We start from the raw sequence: 18,899 nt of genomic DNA, 5'->3' as shown, positions 1-18,899 counted from the left end.
AGGTTTAGTGCGGTACACTTGTAATCTGGCAACACGGGAGGCTGAGGTAGGAGGATCACGGTCCCGTCCGTCCGGGCCAGCCTGAACAAAAGCTCAAAGTCCTACTCAAAACAAACAAAAGCCCCAAGTGGCACACTGGTAGAGTGCTTGCCCGGCAGGTGCAAGGCTCTCAGTTCCAAACCCCAGTACCACCAAAAAAGAAGAAAAGAAAAGAACAGAAAGAATCCCCGTGGCATCCTGAGATCACGCCCTGTCCTCTAGGGGCCCATGGGGGGGGGACCAGCGAGGGGCTACGGGTCATTGCGGGGGGCCTGCCTGAGGTCAGCGGCGATGCCCACCCACTCAGGCAGGAAGGCCGCTTGTGGCTTGAAGATGACGTGGAAGGGGGAGCTGGGCAGGGTGAAGTTGGCCAGGTAGACCGTGTCCCCCCCTGTCAGGTAGGCGGCCCAGAAGCCGAAGGTGCCCACCGTGATGATGGTGTGGTTGCACTGCGTGAGCAGGGCGAAGTCCTTGCCCGGCGAGCCCTGCAGGCCATTGCCGGCAAACACCAGATCCCCACCGGTGGCCTCCACGTTCTCCCTGCACCAGGCCATGTCATCGCTGGTGACCACGAACACCAGGGACCCGTAGCGGGCCCGGAACCAGTCCAGGGCCTGCTGCAGGTAGCCCCGGTCGGCCACCACCCCCTTCCACACTTTGGGCATGACACGGACATAGTCTCCCCGGCGCACGTGCACCCCCACAAAGGTGCCGGGCGGGCTCCCGTTCACGCGCAGGCCCCGCAGGAAGGCCTGGGCCTCCTCGCGCACGTGGTCGTGCAGGCTGAACTCCTGCAGGATCTCGGGGCGCAGGTGGTGGTAGAAAGTCCAGGAGCTGGGGTACCCCGTGAAGCGCACGTAGCGGCCGGGGATGTGGCGGTGCCGCTCCTCCATCCAGTCGTTGAGGTGGTAGTTCTGCCAGGGGACCGCACGCTCCGTGTCGCTGTGCAGGACCGGGAGGCGGATCCTGAAGATGGGGGCCAGCGCGCTGTGCATGGGCGCGGGGATGAAGGCCGGGCGCCCGTTCATCTTGGCCAGGGCGTAGAGCGTGGCGTACTCGCCCATCTGGTTCCCCAGGCGGCCGATGGAGTTGATGGTGAACAGCCCCTCCAGGGGAAGATGTTTGGGGACCAGGACCACACGGGCTGAGTAGGCCCAGGGCCCTGGCACCAGAGCCAGGCGGCGGTGGCAGTGGAAGATGCCTGACACCACGAAGATGACGAAGAGGAGGAAGAAGGTAGAGAGGGATGGGCAGGCGGCTCGGCACTTGCGGGTGGCTGCAGGAGAGAGGATGTGGGTGTATCAGGGGCCCGGGGGCTGAGGCTCCATCCCTCACTGCCTCAAAATGCAAGTGCTCACTCCATCCACCCACCACCGGGTCAGCCTGACTCTGAGGAAACCCCCAAACACTACCAATGCTGTGTGATGTGCACCTCTCTGAATCTATCCAAAGGCACGTTTGGGCCCCACATTTGAAAATGGCATAGTTGACTGTATTTGACCTACAACCAGTCACCCTGATAGCTAAACTAAGCACAAGTGCGGACTATGTGGGGTGGCATGAAATGGGAGGATCGGTGTTTGAGGCCAACCTGGGCAAAAAGTTCTTAACAGCCTCTTCTGAACCAACAGGGGCTAAACACAGTGGTGAGTGCACGCATCTGTTATCCTGGCTACTGGAGAAGCATAAATAGGTGAATCCAGATCTAGGCAGGCCTGAACCATGCACATGAGACCCTAGCTGGAAAAAAAAACAAAAAAAAAACGAAAGCAAAAACAAACAAATATAAAAGGACTGGGAGGCATGGCTCAACCATCAGGAGAAACTCGGTGTTGGAAAAATAAGTTTCCAGTGTTCTACTACACATTAGATACTGGCTAGAGGAGGAAGTCAATGGAGAAGAAATGGTAGATTTCGTGTCCCTTTTTAAGTAGGCACACCTGGAGGAGGCCCAGAGCCCAGGCTGTGTGGTCAGAGGGCTGGGTGCTCTGGCAGCCATGCCTCAGTCTGCCCTCTGTGAAGTGGGGTTGCCTAGCCATCAGGGGGTGAGATGGGTTCAAGGTACCCCTCGGTCCCTTGATCTGCACAGGCCCATGCCTGCTTTGATTATCCAAACACAGCGAAAGTGTTGCGCCCTGGGCACGGTGCCTGGCTGAGCCAGGACCCCGGGGTTGTCACAGGACCTTGGCTGAGCTGCCACGGCTCCTGGAGTCTCATATGCGCCTCCTGGTGGCCATTTCAACAACCAGCAAGCCCAAAGGAGCGCAGGTTGCAGAGGCGGCTCAGCCAGGGGCATTGGCGCCACGTGGCAGCCCACGCAGAGAGCAGGAGGTGGACAACAACCCCAGCTGAGTGAGGGGAGCAGTACCTGGCCTGAGCCGATGCGCAGGACAGCGCACGCGTTGCTGTGGACACAGAAGCCAGCTTGAGGATCAGGTCCTGCGGTGTGTGGTCTGTATCTGAGTTTTTCAGGAATGTGTGTGGCCCCAGAACTCTGATCAGAGACTGTGGGTCTGTCCTAGCTCATTGTGTCCCTGTGACCCCCCCCCCTCCTCCCTCTCCACCTCCTGGAGGGTGGGGTGGGGTGGGAAGGTACATTTTAAACTAGTAGATGCAGAAAACAAGGTGCTGGAATCCTAGCCACTCAGGAGGCAGGGGGATTTCCTATTTGAGGCCAGCAGAGGTGAGGTTAGTGGGACCTTGTCTCAAAAACTAAATAAAGGGTGCTCGCTTCGGCAGCACATATACTAAAATTGGAATGATACAGAGAAGATTAGCATGGCCCCTGTGCAAGGATGACACGCAAATTCGTGAAGCGTTCCATATTTTTTTGACAGACCCCTCGCAAGACTTACAAAAAAAAAGAAGAGAAGAGACTCATATACGTAAAATCAAGGACTCCACCGGAAAAATTACAACAAGTACACACGATATTCAAACAATCATAAGGAGTTATTTCCAAAACCTCTACTCAGCAAAAAAACAATAATTTTACAGAAATGGATCAATTCTTAGAGAAGTACAAACTGCCCAAACTGAACCAAGAAGAAATAAATCAACTAAACAAACCAATAACTTACAGTGAGATACAGGAGGTAATCAAGAACCTCCCAACAAAGAAAAGCCCAGGCCCAGATGGATTCACCAATGAATTCTACAAAACCTGTAGTGATAAGCTAATACCAATACTCCTCAAACTCTTCCACGAAATAGAAACAGAGGGAGAAATCCCAAACTCATTCTACGAAGCTAATATCATACTCATTCCCAAACCAGGCAAAGACCCAACAAAAAAAAGAGAACTACAGACCAATATCACTAATGAACACAGATGCAAAGCTCCTTAATAAAATATTAGCTAACAGGATCCAGAAACTGATCAAGAAAATCATACATCATGACCAAGTAGGCTTCATCCCACAGTCACAAGGATGGTTCAACATCCGTAAATCAATCAACGTAATTCACCACATAAACAGATCTAAAATTAAGAATTACACTGTTATCTCAGTCGATGCCCAAAAAGCCTTTGACAAAATACAACATCCATACCTATTAAAATCTTTGGAGAGAACAGGAATAGATGGAACATTCCTCAAAACAATAAAAGCCATATACAACAGACCAACTGCTAATATCATATTAAATGGAGAGAAACTTAAATCATTCCCCCTAAACTCAGGAACAAGACAAGGATGTTCACTCTCCCCACTTCTTTTCAACATGGTGCTGGAATCCCTAGCCATAGCAATAAGGCAAGAGGAGGACATCAAAGGGATCTACATCGGCAAGGAAGAAATCAAGTTATCCCTATTCGCAGACGACATGATCTTATATCTGAAGGACCCAAAAAACTCAGTCCCCAAACTCCTACACCTAATAAACCAATTTGGCAAAGTGGCAGGATACAAAATTATTCCACAAAAGTCAGCAGCTTTTCTGTACACCAGCAATGTACAAACATAAAAGGAAATTATGGAAACAATTCCATTTATAGTAGCCAAAAAAAGAATAAAGTACCTAGGGATCAACTTAACCAAGGACGTGACGGACCTATTTAATGAAAACTATAAAAATCTAATAAGGGACATCAAAGAAGACACAAGGAGATGGAAAGACCTCCCATGCTCATGGGTAGGCAGAATCAATATAGTGAAAATGGCCATATTGCCCAAATTGCCCAAATGCAATCACTATCAAAATCCCAGCCACATTCTTCACTGAAATAGAGAAACCAATCCATAAATTCATATGGAACAGCAAAAAACCTAGCCAAAGCAATTCTAGGCAAAAAAAGCAGTACAGGAGGTATCACAATACCAGACTTCAAGCTCTACTACAGGGCTATCATAATAAAAACAGCCTGGTATTGGTATAAAAACAGATCGGAAGACCAATGGATTAGAATTGAAGATCCAGAAATAAAACCGCACTCTTACAGCCAACTGATATTCGACAAAGGAGCTAAAGACATACAATGGAATAAACATAGCCTCTTCAACTACTGGTGCTGGGTGAACTGGGCAGCCATATGCAGAAAACTCAAAGTAGACCCAAGCCTATCACCATGCACCAAGATCAACTCAAAATGGATCAAGGACCTCAATATCAGACCTGAATCCTTGAAACTACTGAAGGACAGAGTAGGAAAGACGCTAGAACTTATAGGCACAGGAAGGAACTTCCTGAATAGAGTCCCAGGGGCACAACAAATAGGGGAAAGATTCAACAAATGGGACTACTACAAATTAAAAAGTTTCTGCACAGCTAAGGACATAGCCACCAAAATAGAAAGACAGCTAACCATATGGGAAAGGATATTGACCAGCACAGCAACAGACAAAGGCCTGATATCTGTCATCTACAGAGAACTCAAAAAACTAAGCCCCTACAAGCCCAATAAACCTATTAGGAAATGGGCAAATGAGCTAAAGAACGACTTCACAAGAGAAGATATAAAAATGGCAAAGAAACACATGAGGAAATGCTCAACATCCCTGGTAATAAAGGAAATGCAAATAAAAACAACCCTGAGATACCACCTCACCCCAGTTAGAATGGCCTATACCCTGAACTCAGGCAACAACAAATGCTGGAGGGGGTGCGGGGAAAGAGGAACCCTTCTCTATTGGTGGGAGTGCAAATTAGTACAACCACTTTGGAGAACAGTATGGAGGTTTCTCAAAAAGCTCAATATAGACCTACCCTATGACCCAGCCATACCACTCCTAGGCATCTATCCTAAACAGCAAACCCCAAGATATCAAAAAGACATTTGTACTTCCATGTTTATCACGGCACAATTCACAATAGCCAAAATATGGAAACAACCCAGATGCCCCTCCACAGACGAATGGATCCAAAAATTATGGTACTTATACACAATGGAATACTACTACATAGTGATTAGGAATGGTGAAATATTGTTATTCGCAGGGAAATGGTCAGAACTCAAACAAATAGTGTTGAGCGAGACAAGCCTAGAACACAGAAAACAAAGGGGCATGATCTCCCTGATATATGACTGTTAACAAAGGGAGACGGAGAGACAGTAGAGACCAAGTCTGTGAAACCAAAAACTGCTTGTCAAATAGTATTCCCCACAGGATTGGGGCAGCGACCCAACAGTATGTAACTAAAACCAATTACTCAACATATAAAGGTCAAAAATTGACCTCTCAGGGGAATACAATAGCTCAAAAGCTATGTATGTACGTTCATATAAGACTACTGTCAACATATTGTCTAATATCGACATTACATTTAAAGCCCTAGGTGAACTTTCTTGGGCGTGGCCATGTGGCTACTGTATATGTTCTTGATACATTGTGTATTGCATATATGTCTACCTGACCTAGAGAAGGGATAGAAAAACAGGGGGTAAGATATCACAAGAAATGTACACACTGCCCTACTATATAACTGTACCCTTTTTGCACAACACCTTGTCAAAAAATTTGTGTTCAATTAATAAATAAATTAAATGAAAAAAAAACTAAATAAAGGGTTAGAGGCGTGGCTCACATGGTAGAGTGCCAGGCAATGAACGAAAGCAAGTCAGATAGTGAGTTCTGGCCTAAAAAAACTAACAAATGAAAAAAAAAAAAGCCAAAACTAAATAAAAACAAAAGGGCTAGGAATGTGGCTCAAATGGTACAGTACTTGCCTAACACATGCAAGATACTGGATGCAGTCCTCAGGGGAAGGGGAGAGGGGAGGACAGAAGGGAGGGCAAGAGGTGGGGGAGGCCAACCCAACTTGCTTTAGGTCATGAGCTACAGCTCACAAGTGTATTCCGGACTTCCAGAATATTCTAAGGGAAGAACATATCATCCCAGTCCTCCTTAAAAGCCCTCTGCCCCTATGAGGGTGAAGGTCTCAGTGCTGGGGACCCTCACCTAATAAACCCCTTGCCTAACAAGCACAAGGCCCTGAGTGCAGTCCCCAATACTGTCCAAAATTCCAGCCCCGGCCCTGGCCAGGCCCGTGGTACCCTGGGCTGGGGCTGCGTCCTGACTGATCTCCCCATGGCACCTCAAGGCTGCTAACCACCAAGGCGGCTCGGCCTGTTCAGAACAAAGCAAGGTCCCTCCAGGAGATCAGGCAAAAGGAAAGGAAAGCAGAAATCCTCCTCTTCCTCTTGGATTTTCCCTAGCAGTAGAAACCAGTTTTCAAACTGTACTGCATCTGCCTGGAGGCTGCTGCCTGCTCTCCCCCATCCTAGCCCTGCACTGTAACCCACTGCCTCTGGGGCTGAAGCTGCCCACTGGCTTTTGTCTGTGGGCGGCAGCCTGGCGGGCAGGGCGGGGGCGGGGGCGGGGTGCTGGGCCTCTGCTGGATCCATTAGTGCCATGAATCTCCCAGACGTCACCCTGTCACTAGCACACATCCCTCGGAGGTGGGGTCTCTCGGCCGCCACACCCTTTCTCCTGCAGCCAACTTCTCAGCTTCTAGAATCCACTCCAGTTCTCATGGATGCTGGCACCTGAGGATCCCCTGAATCCCCGGTCTCTAATCCCCAATACTGGGTGCCCTCAAGACCAGCCTGGGGGGGCACTCAAGGCCAAGAAGCAGCAGACTCCTGAGACATCCTGCCTGGGCTCTGCCCATCTCCACAGGGGGCACAGACACAGTATCTGCATGGGAATTCAGGCCCTGGGCTCCCGCAGCAGGGGGCCTTTGAGCTCTGCCACTCCCTCGGGCCCTGGAGCTGGGGGTGGGGGGTGAGGCTGTCTGCCGCCCCAGCCCGCTGCAGGGCCTCTGGGTCTCCAAGGTAGATTCCAGTGGGGCCAGGAGGGCTGGCAGGGGTCAGCTCAATGCTGAGGGTGGGGGGGGGAGGGGGACCTCCCAAATGGGCTCCACCCGCAGCGAGATTGCAATGGGCCCAGCTACCACACTGCGCCGGCAAGCAGAGGGGGAGTGAGATCCCCAGACCCAGGCCCCCCACCTGTGGCTGCCCCTCCTACCTGCCCGGAGCCTCCTGGGCCAGTCTGCTCCTGAGGGCCGGCGCTGGGCCACGGCGATCACGTACCACACCGTTGCGGGTGGTGGGGCTGGCAAGGGTCCCTGTGGGGAGAGTGTGGCGGCATTGGTGAGGGGCCTGGGGAGGGGGGCGGTGGTGTTGTATTCTGAGGGCTCTGTGCTCAGCTCCCGCCCAGAACCCCCACTAGCCTGGGCCTGGGAACAGCCAGGCTCCCTCCTCTGAGCCCACCGAGCGCCCACTGTGGGCGGCTGCTGGCGGCTCGGGCTCCGGGACGACCGGGGAACACTCTCTTCTCTCCTCTCCTCACAACAGGTTTGGCCAACAACCAGGGTGGCCGGGGTTGGGGGGTGCCTGCCATGAGCTTGGGGGCTCCACTTGCCCGGGATTGGCCAGAGGCTGGCCCCTTCTTGGGACCTGTGACAGGGCTGTTTTCTGGGCCCCCCAGGAGCACCAAGCAACTCACAGCCTGGTTCCCTGAGGTGCTGAGGGCCAGAAGGTGGGGTCCCCTAACTACCCCAGTAAGAGCCATGTGCTCTTCTGGGGGGCTGGAGCCTTAACAAGGCTGGTCTGATGGGGGTGGGGGGATCCGGACCACCACAGGCACAAGATGGCGCCAGGCCCGTGGTCTAGGGCAGCCAGCATGTGCTGGGGTCCCCAGCCCAGCAGCCTGGGTGTGGGTTCAGACCCAGAAAGGCCCGAGTGGGCCTGGGGGGGAAGGTTGAGGGTTGGAGCCTTCTGTGTTCTTGCTGTCCCCTTGGGCTCTGGATGTTGTCACTGGGGGTGCTCCTGCTTTGCTGTGTTTCCCCTTCATTACCCATCCCCAACATCTGCTCCCCCATCTGCTCTGAGGACGGACAGCTCTGTGGGGACTCGGCCCCCCCCAGGCTCAGGGCCTGGGTGGCAGGTGGGACCGACAGTCAGAAAGCCCCAGAAGCCTAACTGGAGGGCCACCACACCCCAGGCTCTGCCTTTGGAGCTCTGTTGCTCAGTGCCTGGGTAACTCCAGCTTGCAGCACCCAGATCCCCATGTTTTCCCTGGCACTGGCTACCGCCTCTGCCCCTGGGTGGGAAAGAGTTAAGATGGAGGTTGGGTGGGTGACAGGGAGGCCAGGGCTGTTTGGTAATAATCCTCCTCCATGCCCAGGGTGTGGAGATCACACATGGTTTAGGCCCCATGTGGGAATGCCTCCGCTGATCGCCGGGGGCCGGGGGCTCGGCCTCGGCTCTGATGTCCCACCCTACCTGTGGCTGCCTACGGCCCTTGGGGTCTGCCCATGTGCTTGCCTCTCTGGGCCCCTGGGACCCCTAGCTTTCTGTGGACTCTGGGTACCAGGCCAGGCTGCCTCGGCCTCCTGCCTCTCCCACCTCTGTCACTGTTTCCCTGCCCATCCTGTCTTTGCCATCCCTGGTACAAGTCCTCACCTCTAGTCCCCTACCCAGCCCTGTTCCCATCTTTCCCTTGTCCCCCTCTAGGTCTCCACATGTGGTTGCTGTGGTTCCTCTGTCCCCCTTCTCTCCCCTATCCCCGGGGCCCCTGCCCCTTGATGGTGATGGATAACTCAGGGGTGTTAAGCTCTGGATTAGTTCAGGCAAAATTCTCAATTTTGCTTGCGTTCTTTCCCCTTTGGGTTATGTAAACAGTAATTCTCCCCAGATGGAACTATTTTCCTCGCTTCGCTTCGAGGAGCTGGGAAGGGCTAAAACAGGGCTGGGCTGTGACAGGGGCTCCTCAGGGAGCCTGGGGCATTGGCAGAAGTCCCATTCCACCCCCCTCTACAGGTGCTGACTCCGTGGTGACCATGCCCATGGCCTTTGCCCTCCTGCTCCTCCTCAGCCTGGCCGCCTCAGACCCGGACCCTTGCTACGATCCTGGGGGCCGCCCTCGCTTCTGCCTCCCGCCAGTGACACAGCTGGCCCGGGGTGTCTCTGCCGCATGTCGGCAGGGCTGCGCCCTCCCTGTGGGGGAAGGTCCCAGTGCCACCTGCAATGGCAGCCTGACCCTGGACCTGGACGGCCCCTTCCTCCTGACGGCCGTCAGCCTGCGCTTCTGCACCCCAGGACCCCCAGCCCTCATCCTGTCCGCTGCTTGGGCCTCAGATGGCCCCTGGAGGCCTCTGTGGCGCAGGCCCACCTGGCCAGGAGCCCTGGGAGGTCCTGAGCGGGTGACCTTCCGCTCCCCGCCCAGCCCGAAGGCCCGGTTGGCAGCCAGATACCTCCGCGTAGAGTTTGGGGGCTGGGCAGGGCTCGCAGCTGCCGGGGTGAGGGGCCGCTGCCAGTGCCACGGCCACGCTGCCCGCTGTGCGGCCCGTGCCAGGCCCCCTCGCTGCCGCTGCCGCCACCACACCACAGGCCCCGGCTGTGAGAGCTGCCGCCCCTCGCACCGGGACTGGCCCTGGCGGCCAGCCACACCCCAGCACCCGCACCCCTGCCTGCGTGAGTCACCCTGCCCTGGTCTTGTCTTGAGGGGTGCAGGGTGCCCTCTTCCTCCTCCCCGCGGACCTGCCGGCTCCTTGCCACCAGCGTTCTGCCCCATCCTTGCCTGCTGTGCACCTGGCCGGGCTGGGCTGGGAGCCCTGCTTCCCCCCCGCCCAGCTCCTGCCAGTGCTGTGTCCTGGACACTCGGGGTGGCAGGGAGGAGGATGGCCAGAGTAGGGTGGGCCCTCAAAGCAGAGCCCTGCCCCTCTGTCCCTGGCATGTCCCAGAGCATCGGCCATGTTACTATTCCTAGGGAAGCAGGCAAGCTTCAAGGAGAAGGGGGAATGGCAGGAAAGGGGGGTGACATAAGATTGCAGGGGTGGATGGGGGGCATTGCTCCCAGGGACAAGGTCCTCCCGATGGGATGGGCACACAGGTATCTCAGTGCTGCTCTCCATCTAGGTATCCCAGCCTGGAGCTGCTCCTCAGAGGCACTGCAGCTCCTTCCCACCGCCTGCTCTACCCCGGCCTGGGACCTTGGGAGAGGATTGAGTGCAACACACACACAAGCACACACACACACACACACATACATACACACATGCTACCAGGTCTTCCTTGCCTTCATTCTTACATGGTGCCTTCAGTCCCCCTAGGCCACCATGCTCTGGCCCTCTGCTCCCTGTCCCCGTAACCCCATGCCTCCATTGAGGAAGGTCATCCCCACCATTGGCAAGGGGACTCACGTGTCTGGAGGTCGGGGTGGGCTCTATTGGGGACCTGGGCGCAGCCGCCATCCCTCTGAAGATTGCTGCTGCCACTCTGGCTGAGTGGGACTGTGCCCTGCAGACCTGGGTGAGAGACCTACAGTGTAGGCTGAAGGGGAGGGTGGATGGGACAGACATGAGGGATTCACTGCTTCCTCCCCCGTCAGTTTTCCAAAGCAGTGAGAGGAAGTGGTTAACCTGGGCCTGCCATCACTCACTGATCACCAGAAGAGCTGCCATTGCTAATGCACACCTGCTCCCCACTGAAGGGGTCCCATGGCCAGCCAGCCAGGGGGGTACGGAGAGGGGGAACTGTCTCAGCACCCTGTCTGTCCCACAATTCCTCTAGGCTCCCAGGGTCCTGACAATCTAGTTGTCAGTGCACTCACATGAGCAGCCCCTCACTGACCCTGTGTGTGTGTATGTGCGTGTTTCTGGGATTGACCCCAGGGCCTTGCACATGCTAGGCAAGCACTCTACCATTTGAGTCATGTCTCCAGCCCTTTCATTTCTATTTTCCTTTTAGTTCTTGTTGGTTGTAGGGCTTGAACTCAGGGCCTGGATACTGTTCCTGAGCTTTTGTGCTCAAGGTTAGCACTCTACTACTTTGAGTCACAGCTCCACTTCTGGTCTTCTGGTGGTTCACTGGAGATGAGAGTCTCATGGACTTTCCTGCCCAGGCTGGTTTTGAACTGCAATCTTAGATCTCAGCCTCCTGAGTAGCTAGGATTACAGGCATGAGCCACTAGCCCCTGGTCTCCTATTTTCTTTTGGAGACCTGGTCTCACTAAACTGCCAAGGTTAGCCTTGAACTCATGATCCTCATGCCTCTGTCTCCCAGGTAGCTGGGACTACAGGTATGTCTGGCTGCCATGCCTGGCTACTTTTTAGAAACAATTTCCCTGGGGGTTGAGAGTCACTGCCTCGGAGAACCTGATAGCAAAACTTCACCATACCACGTGTTCCCCAGAAGCGGCAAGAGGACTGGCTTTGGAGTCAGGAGGCTGGGTTCCAACTCTGTCTCAAACCCCTCCCAGTTACACCTCCCGGCACCTCGCTTTCCTGGCTGACAAGTGAAGATGGGAGGGGGTGGGGGGCGGTGCCCCGGTGAGAATGCATTGTACCCGGTGCACCGCGGGGCCTGCCATCCGCTTAATGCCAGGCTGAGGTGGGTGCCCAGGGCCCAGCAACCATGTTTCACCTTCTGTATCTCACTGTGCCATCCTTGGAAGCACAGTGCCAGGCTGAGGAAGTCAGGGAGGCAGAGGGAGGACGACCCCCCCCCCAGTGCACCCCCTTCCTCACACACCATGCCGCAGGGGGACCGTCAGGAGGTCCGCGGCCTCCCCCCTCACTCACCAGCTCCTCTCCCATGTACCCACTTTCAGAGGACAGAAGAGGGGGCTGGGGAGCAGAGGACAGAGCCCCTGGCCCTGACGTGCTCCCCTTCACTCCTAGCCTGCTCCTGCAACCAGCATGCCCGCCGCTGCCGGTTCAACGCCGAGCTGTTCAGGCTGTCAGGAGGCCGCAGCGGGGGTGTGTGTGAGCGATGCCGCCACCACACAGCAGGGAGACACTGCCACTACTGCCAGCCAGGCTTCTGGAGGGACCCGAGCCAAGCCATTACCAGCCGCAAGGCCTGTAGGGGTGAGTGCCACCTTAGGCCAGGCCAAAGACTCTAGGGTCTGAGGGAAGAGGGCTGGAGTCTGGACCCCTCGGTCTGAGGGAGGAGGGCTGGGCTATGTGACCACTGTGTCTGAGGGGGGAGGCTGGAGTCTGGACCCTGGGTCTGAGGGAGAGGGGATACACAGTTAGTAGGGCACCTCTGGGTCCCAGATAACCTACACCCTGATCCTCACCCTGCCTAGCCTGTCAGTGCCACCCGATTGGGGCAATGGGAGGCACCTGCAACCAGACCAGTGGGCAGTGCTCCTGTAAGTTAGGGGTCACAGGCCTGACATGCAACCGCTGCGGCCCTGGCTACCAGCAGAGCCGCTCCCCCAGGATGCCCTGCCAACGTGAGTGTGGCCCTGCTCTGAGTGGGGAGGGAAGGAGACATTTCTGACTCCATATTCTCGGGAAAAGTGGACCAGGGAGGAAGGGGGATCTACGAAAGGAGGGGCCAGTCTTGAGAGGATAACAAGGGACTCTGGCACATGGGAGGTGGGACCCCCAGATTCTGGGTGCAGGGTGTGGGCTGGATGACAAGATGAGACTCAAGGGGCTGAGAATATGGCTTAGTGGCAAGAGTGCTTGCCTCGTATACATGAAGCCCTGGGTTTGATTCCCCAGCACCACATATATAGAAAACAGCCAGAAGTGGCACTATGGCTCAAGTGGCAGAGTGCTAGCCTTGAGCAAAAAGAAGCCAGGGACAGTGCTCAGGCCCTGAGTCCAAGCCCCAGGACTGGCAAAAAAAAAAAAAAAAAAAGAGAGAGAGAGACTCAATTTCTCATTTGGACCCACAGGAATTCCAGAAGCAACTACCACCCTTGCCACTACCCCTACGGCTTCCAGCTCTGGTAAGAGGCTGGCACAGAGATCCCTGGGTAGCATGAGGGAATGGGGATGGACTGACTGGGTCAAAAGTTATGGGCACCCCCAGCTGCCTATGGAGGCAGAGAGAGGGATAGGTGGGGTGGAACAGATGGTTCAGACTCCAGGGGCCCACTGCAGACAGCCTGAAACCCCCCACCCAACCCCACAGACCCTCAGTGTCAAAACTACTGCAATGCCTCAGACACCAGAGTGCACATGAGCCTTCAGAGATACTGCCAGCAGGAGTATGGTGAGTGCCAGGTGGGGAGGTGAGTGCCAGGTGGGGAGGTAGGGGTAGGAAGGTGTCCCTGTGCTGCTCAGAGTTGCTCATCACTGGTTGGCCTGTCAGTTTGTCTGTCCGTCGTCCTTCCTTCCTTTCCTGGTACTAGTATTTGAACTCAAAGTCTTGTATTTTCTGGGTAAGCACTCCTACCACTTGAGCCACATCTCCAATCCTTTTTTGCTTTAGGGTCATGTGTTTTTGCTTGAGTGCCTTAGACCCACAATGTGCCTATTTACACCTCCCATGTTCCTGGATATCAGAGGCTCAGCCCAATGTCCAGCTTACTGGGGGAGACAAGGGTCTCACTAACATTTGCTCAGGCTGTGATGAAATCAAGGTACTCCTAATCTCTCTTCCTGAGTGGCTGTCATTATGCCTGTGCACCACCATGCCAGACTATTTTCTTATCTTTAAATGGGGAGGGGTGCTAAATTCTAAAGGAGTGTAGGTGGAAGACAGAAGGCAAATGGGGAAATGGCTGCTCACTACCTTCTTGGGTCTCTTCTTCCCACATGTTCTTGGACTTGCAAGTTTTGCCCTCTCCTCCAGCCTTCCATTACCACGGAATGGATGGAGAAAAGGGACCTGGTTGAGTGGAAAGGACCCTTGTCCTGTCCTGCCTTCCTTACACCCTTTGTTTCACTTCAGGGACCCAGATATCTGAGACTTTATTCCCCCTTTTCACACTCACCCTTCCTCATGCATGTGTCCACATGTGTCCTCTGGACCCTGGGGCCTAGGACCTTAGCTACATCAACTCTCAGATTCAATTCACCCAGCCCACAAATCCACACCAGTTCCAACTACTTCTCTCCTAGTGTAAGAAAGGCCTGTAACTCCTCTTCTGTTAGGATCAGCAGCTGCCCAGGGTCCTAGACTGTCTACCACTCACTCACACAGTCTTCTAGCTGAGACCTAGCTTCTAGCCAGTGTCCAGCCCCCAACACTGCCTGACCTCACCCTCAGAGAGTACACCTTTCTGAATTACAACCAGAGTGACCTCAACCATCAAGTTCCAAGGACTAATCTCATCTTTCTTGTCCCTAAATTCATCTTAGCCCTTCTGGCAATACCCCCTCACTCTCCATTCCTGGTATGCTCTGACTTTATTTAAAAACCTTCCCCCAGCCTGGGAGACAGAGAGAGAGAGAGAGAGAGAGAGAGAGAGAGGAAGAGAGAGAGAGTGGGGGGGCTTGAACTCAGGGCCTAGGTGCTGTCCCTTAGCTCTTTCACTCAAGGCTAGTATTTTACAATTGATCCACAGCTGTACTTCTGTCTTTTTGCTGGTTCATTGAAGATAAGAATCTCACTAACTTTCCAGTCCAGGCTGGCCTCTAATTGTAATCCTTAGATCTCCACCACCTTAGTAGCTAGGATTACAGTAGGCATGAGCACTGGTGCTAGGCTTTTATAGGATCCCCGTCTTTAATTCTTTTATCAGTTGCCACTAATAAGACCCTTCTAAACCCCACCCAACTTATACCAGGCTCCTCTCTCTGTGTGACCTCCATTGTCTGGTGAAGATCACACTGCTAGGCCCTTCCCAATCATGATCCTGGAACCCCAAAGCAAAAATCATACACGTTTCCTGTCTAATCCTGGCTCTCATCGTCCTTAAGCCTCAAGGCCACACTCCCAATCCCCTCACCCTCACGGGTTCAAGGTCTCCCACCAACCCGGGTAGGCCACCCACTGGTCCCCACTCCTTCCAAGGAGGCAACTCCAAGGTACTCAAAGGCCTTACCACCAGGCCTGATGCTGACGTCTCTCCCCTCCCCCCACCCCACAGTTCTGCACGCACAGGTGCTGGCGGCGGAGGCGGCGGCAGCGGCGGACTCAGTGTGGCAGCGGCTGGTCGTCCACGTGCTGGCAGTGTACAAGCAGCGGGAGTGGCCGGTGCGTCGAGGCAACCAGGAGGTCTGGGTGCCCCGCGCCGACCTGGCCTGCGGCTGCCTGCGCCTGCGACCAGGCACCGACTACCTGCTGCTGGGAGGCGTGGCCGGAGACCCAGACCCCGCGCGCCTGGTCCTCGACCGCCGAGGCCTCGCACTGCCCTGGAGACCGCGCTGGGCCCGGCCGCTGCGGCGGCTGCAGCAGGAAGAGCGCGCCGGGGGCTGCCTCGGTCTGCGGCCTCCGACCCCGAACCCCAAGTCTCAACACGAGCAGAGCCCCCTAAACTGAGGAACTTCGAAGCGCCGGTTCAGCATCGCCGTTGACTTCGACGTGCGCGCGTGCGCGTGGGGGAGCCAATCAGAAGCCGCGGAGCTCCTGACGTCACTCCACACGCGCCCGCTGTTGGGGGGGGGAGGCGGGCCGTGTAACAAAAGGCGGCAAGCCACTTCTGTACCTGTGGGCCCAGTCACCCTTGATTTTCAACTCTGAGACAAGCCATTACCTTAACAATAAAGTTAAATGGGGGAATCTATATCTTCATCCATGCTGGCAGAGTCTCTCCGAAACAAAGGAAGATGGCCTTGAATAAAACGGCCAAGTTGATGTTGTAACTACTGGCCAATTGGATGAAACAGCCCCTATGACATCACTGGGCGCCAGTCAGGTTTGCTGCTTGGTCATTGGCCAAAAGGCAGGAGGAGGGGTGTGGCTGGGAAAGGAGGGAAATTTAACAAAGGAAAGTCCAGCAGTTTTGCATTTCCAGAAAGTTCCAGATTTCAGAATTTTCTGAGCCAGGTGCTGGTGGCTCATGCCTGCAATCCTAGCTACTCAGGAAGCTGAGATCTGAGGATCGCGGGTCAAAGCCAACCTGGGCAGGAAAGTCCATGAGACATTTCCAATTAACCACCAGAAAACCAGAAGTGGCTCTGGTGGCTCAAGTGGTAGAGCGCTAGCCTTAAGTTGAAGAGCTCAGAGTCAGCGCCCAGGCCCAGCGCCCAGGCCCAGAGTTCAAGCCGACAACTGACAAAAAACAAAAACAAAAACAGAATTTTCTATCTGATGGACCTAAGCATAATCTTTGAGAAAAGAAGAGAGAGGCTTATGAATAGACCCCTTTCTGAAAAAATAGCTCACCACTGGGAGCTACAGAGTGATAGGACATCACTTGATGCTAAGGAGAATTCTGCTCCTACCTAGCAATTGGTCATGTACATGCCAGAGGAGGTTGGGCAAAAAAGGCAGGAAGCAACAAAGGAAGGTTGCCCCTGCATCTACAGCCAACCACAGTTTCAAATTTCAATAACCCCTGGGTTACATTAAAGGAATTTTAGAGAAACAATATGATTTCCATATGAAACAAATAAGGAAACTGAGGCTCCCAGAGGGCTCCATATTAAGTTGAGGTGCTTGCATTTGGCCAGGATTCTGAAGTAACTGTACATGAAAACAACTGAGCCCCAGAAACTTTGCAATGGTCACGCCCCATGGAATCAGCCTTCAAACTTTACTAGTTAGAGCTACACTACCCCCAAAAGAGTAGTCAAGAGTCCCAATATAATGAAAAGGTGTGTGTGTGTGTGAAAACTTAAAAAATTTGGCTAGGGATGTAGTTCAGGGATAGATTGCCTGCTTAGGCACTCTAAGCATGAAGCCCTGATGTCAGGCCACAGCACTGGAAAAAGAATTACAAATCATTTCTGTACAAATGGGACACATTTTAAGTGGCTGTGTGTTGTGCCCTTGGAGACTGTGATCTAGAGCCATACCACCTAGATTCCAATCCACCCTCTGCCCCTTAGTATAAAGAGGGAATTGCGCCGGCCTTATGGACGGTATGGCAGCAGTCATAAGCAATAATCAACAGGGTGCCCTTTGGAGGATAGCATGAGTTTATCTACAGGATGAGTTTAGCACAGTGTCAGGCACCCAGTAGGGGCCCAGTGAGTTTTTAAGCCACACCCTCAGGAATTAAACACCCAGAGGCCACGCCCTCCAGCAAAGAAGGCTAGAAGTTGAGGGCAGGGAGAATGGGCTGTGAGAACCCTCAAAGCTGCAGAGCCTTGGCTCTGCCACCTCCCACCCAGAAGCTGGGGGAGGCAGGAGATGAAAGCTGGAGCAGGGCAAACCCCATATGTTCCCTATGACCCAAACTTTGTTCCCAGCACCCGAGACAAATAGGCGTGAAATCTACATCTGGGCCCACCTCCGCCCCTTTCCCCTCTGGGCACAGAGCCCAGTCTTGTCTGGGTTCCATAATGGAGGTGGCCCAGGTGGCTGTCAGAATTCAGAGACCTTTTCCACCTCATGGATGGGGTGCCTCTAAGGCCTGACTTTCAGCCTGGGATTGCTTTCCCTGTGGGGACTGGGGGCCATGGAAAATTAGTGAGCTGGGAAAGAGAACAGTCAGCCCCATTGTTCAAACAGGGTGATGTTTTATTAATTATTATCCCTGAAGTGGCTCAGTTTATGAAGGAAGGACAGAGAAGTCCCTGATCTAGCATGGGGGTCAAGAAACTTCTTGACTACCACCTCCACCACCACGTCCTCCTCTTCCTGCTCCTCTCCCCCACTTTGTGCTGGAACTGGAGCTTGAACTCAGGGCCTCAGGTTCTTGCTTAGCATTTTCCCTCAAGGCTGGCACTCTACCACTTAAGCTACAGCTTCACTTCCAGAGTTTTGGTGGTTAAATGGATAGAAGTGTCTCATGGACTTTCCTGCCTGGGCTGGCTTTGAACCTTAGTCCTCAGGTCTCAACCTCCTAAGTAGCTAGGATTGCAGGAATGAACTACTGGCACCCAGCATTGTAGCTTATTTTTGTTAGGGTCTCCTGCCTTTTCCCAGGAAAGCCTTAGGCTCTGATCTTCCTATCTCTGCCTCCTATGTAGCTGGTGTATGTACCACCACACCCAACTGTACGTCTTTGTTTTCTAAGTGTCTTGGTGGCCTCTCACCCTCTCGGTCTTTGAACTCAAGGCATTGCACTTGTTAAGGGGAGGGCTGCTGCTGCAGGCTGGTAGCTCATACCTGCAACCCTAGCAACTCTGGAAGCTGAGATCTGAGATCAGGGCTCAAAGCCAGCCCCAGCAGGAAAGAACCTTACCTCCAATTAACCACCAAAAAACCAAGAAGTGGACCTATGGCTCAAAGTGGTAGAGTACTAGCCTTGAGCAAAAGGGCTTGGAGATAAGAGCCCAGGCCCTGAGTTCAAGCCAACCCCCCCCAAAGAGAGAGAGAGAGAGAGAGAGAGAGAGAGAGAGAGAGAGAGAGAGAGAGAGACTAGGATTATACCCTTGAACTCAGGCCCAGCCCCTTTTGTCTCTCTGTCTCTTTCTGTTCTCTAGCAGGTGGCTCTAAAATAAGTTCCCACATTCTCCAGACACCGGGGCAGGAGCTAATTTTTGCTCCTTTGATTGTGGCTAGGCTAAATGATTCATTTCTGATGATGAGTGGAGCCTGAGAGGGGTGTGGCTTGGAGATTCCA

At 54.0% G+C, this 18,899-nt stretch overlaps 2 protein-coding genes and 1 non-coding gene across 4 annotated transcripts; 2 read left to right on the top strand and 1 right to left on the bottom strand.

Annotated features, from left to right (window-relative positions):
* Nucleotides 1-290: 290 nt before the first annotated feature.
* On the bottom strand, nt 291-8,550 carry LOC125368094 (galactoside alpha-(1,2)-fucosyltransferase 2-like). Its single transcript, XM_048368951.1, has 3 exons — nt 8,479-8,550; nt 7,506-7,605; nt 291-1,315 (listed from the first exon to the last, which is right to left on the bottom strand). Exons 1-3 carry the CDS (start codon nt 8,548-8,550, stop codon nt 291-293), a joined length of 1,197 nt encoding a protein of 398 aa, XP_048224908.1.
* On the top strand, nt 2,763-2,869 carry LOC125339185. The gene has a single exon (XR_007208472.1). It is a non-coding gene; the product is annotated as a U6 spliceosomal RNA (small nuclear RNA).
* A 756-nt stretch (nt 8,551-9,306) lies between the features above and the next one.
* On the top strand, nt 9,307-15,780 carry Ntn5 (netrin 5). 2 transcript variants are annotated; one of them, XM_048329921.1, is made up of 6 exons: nt 9,307-9,955; nt 12,163-12,351; nt 12,573-12,722; nt 13,173-13,226; nt 13,412-13,492; nt 15,315-15,780. In XM_048329921.1, exons 1-6 carry the CDS (start codon nt 9,322-9,324, stop codon nt 15,704-15,706), a joined length of 1,500 nt encoding a protein of 499 aa, XP_048185878.1. In that variant the 5' UTR covers nt 9,307-9,321; the 3' UTR covers nt 15,707-15,780. The 2 variants fall into 2 exon arrangements, with proteins under 2 accessions (XP_048185878.1, XP_048185879.1); XM_048329922.1 differs by lacking the exon at nt 12,163-12,351.
* The last annotated feature ends 3,119 nt before the right edge of the window (nt 15,781-18,899 follow it).

This window comes from Perognathus longimembris, chromosome 20 (assembly GCF_023159225.1).
Source record: "Perognathus longimembris pacificus isolate PPM17 chromosome 20, ASM2315922v1, whole genome shotgun sequence".
NCBI lineage: Eukaryota > Metazoa > Chordata > Mammalia > Rodentia > Heteromyidae > Perognathus > Perognathus longimembris.
Note: the sequence above shows the minus strand (reverse complement) of the source record. Positions and strands in the feature narration are given on the sequence as shown.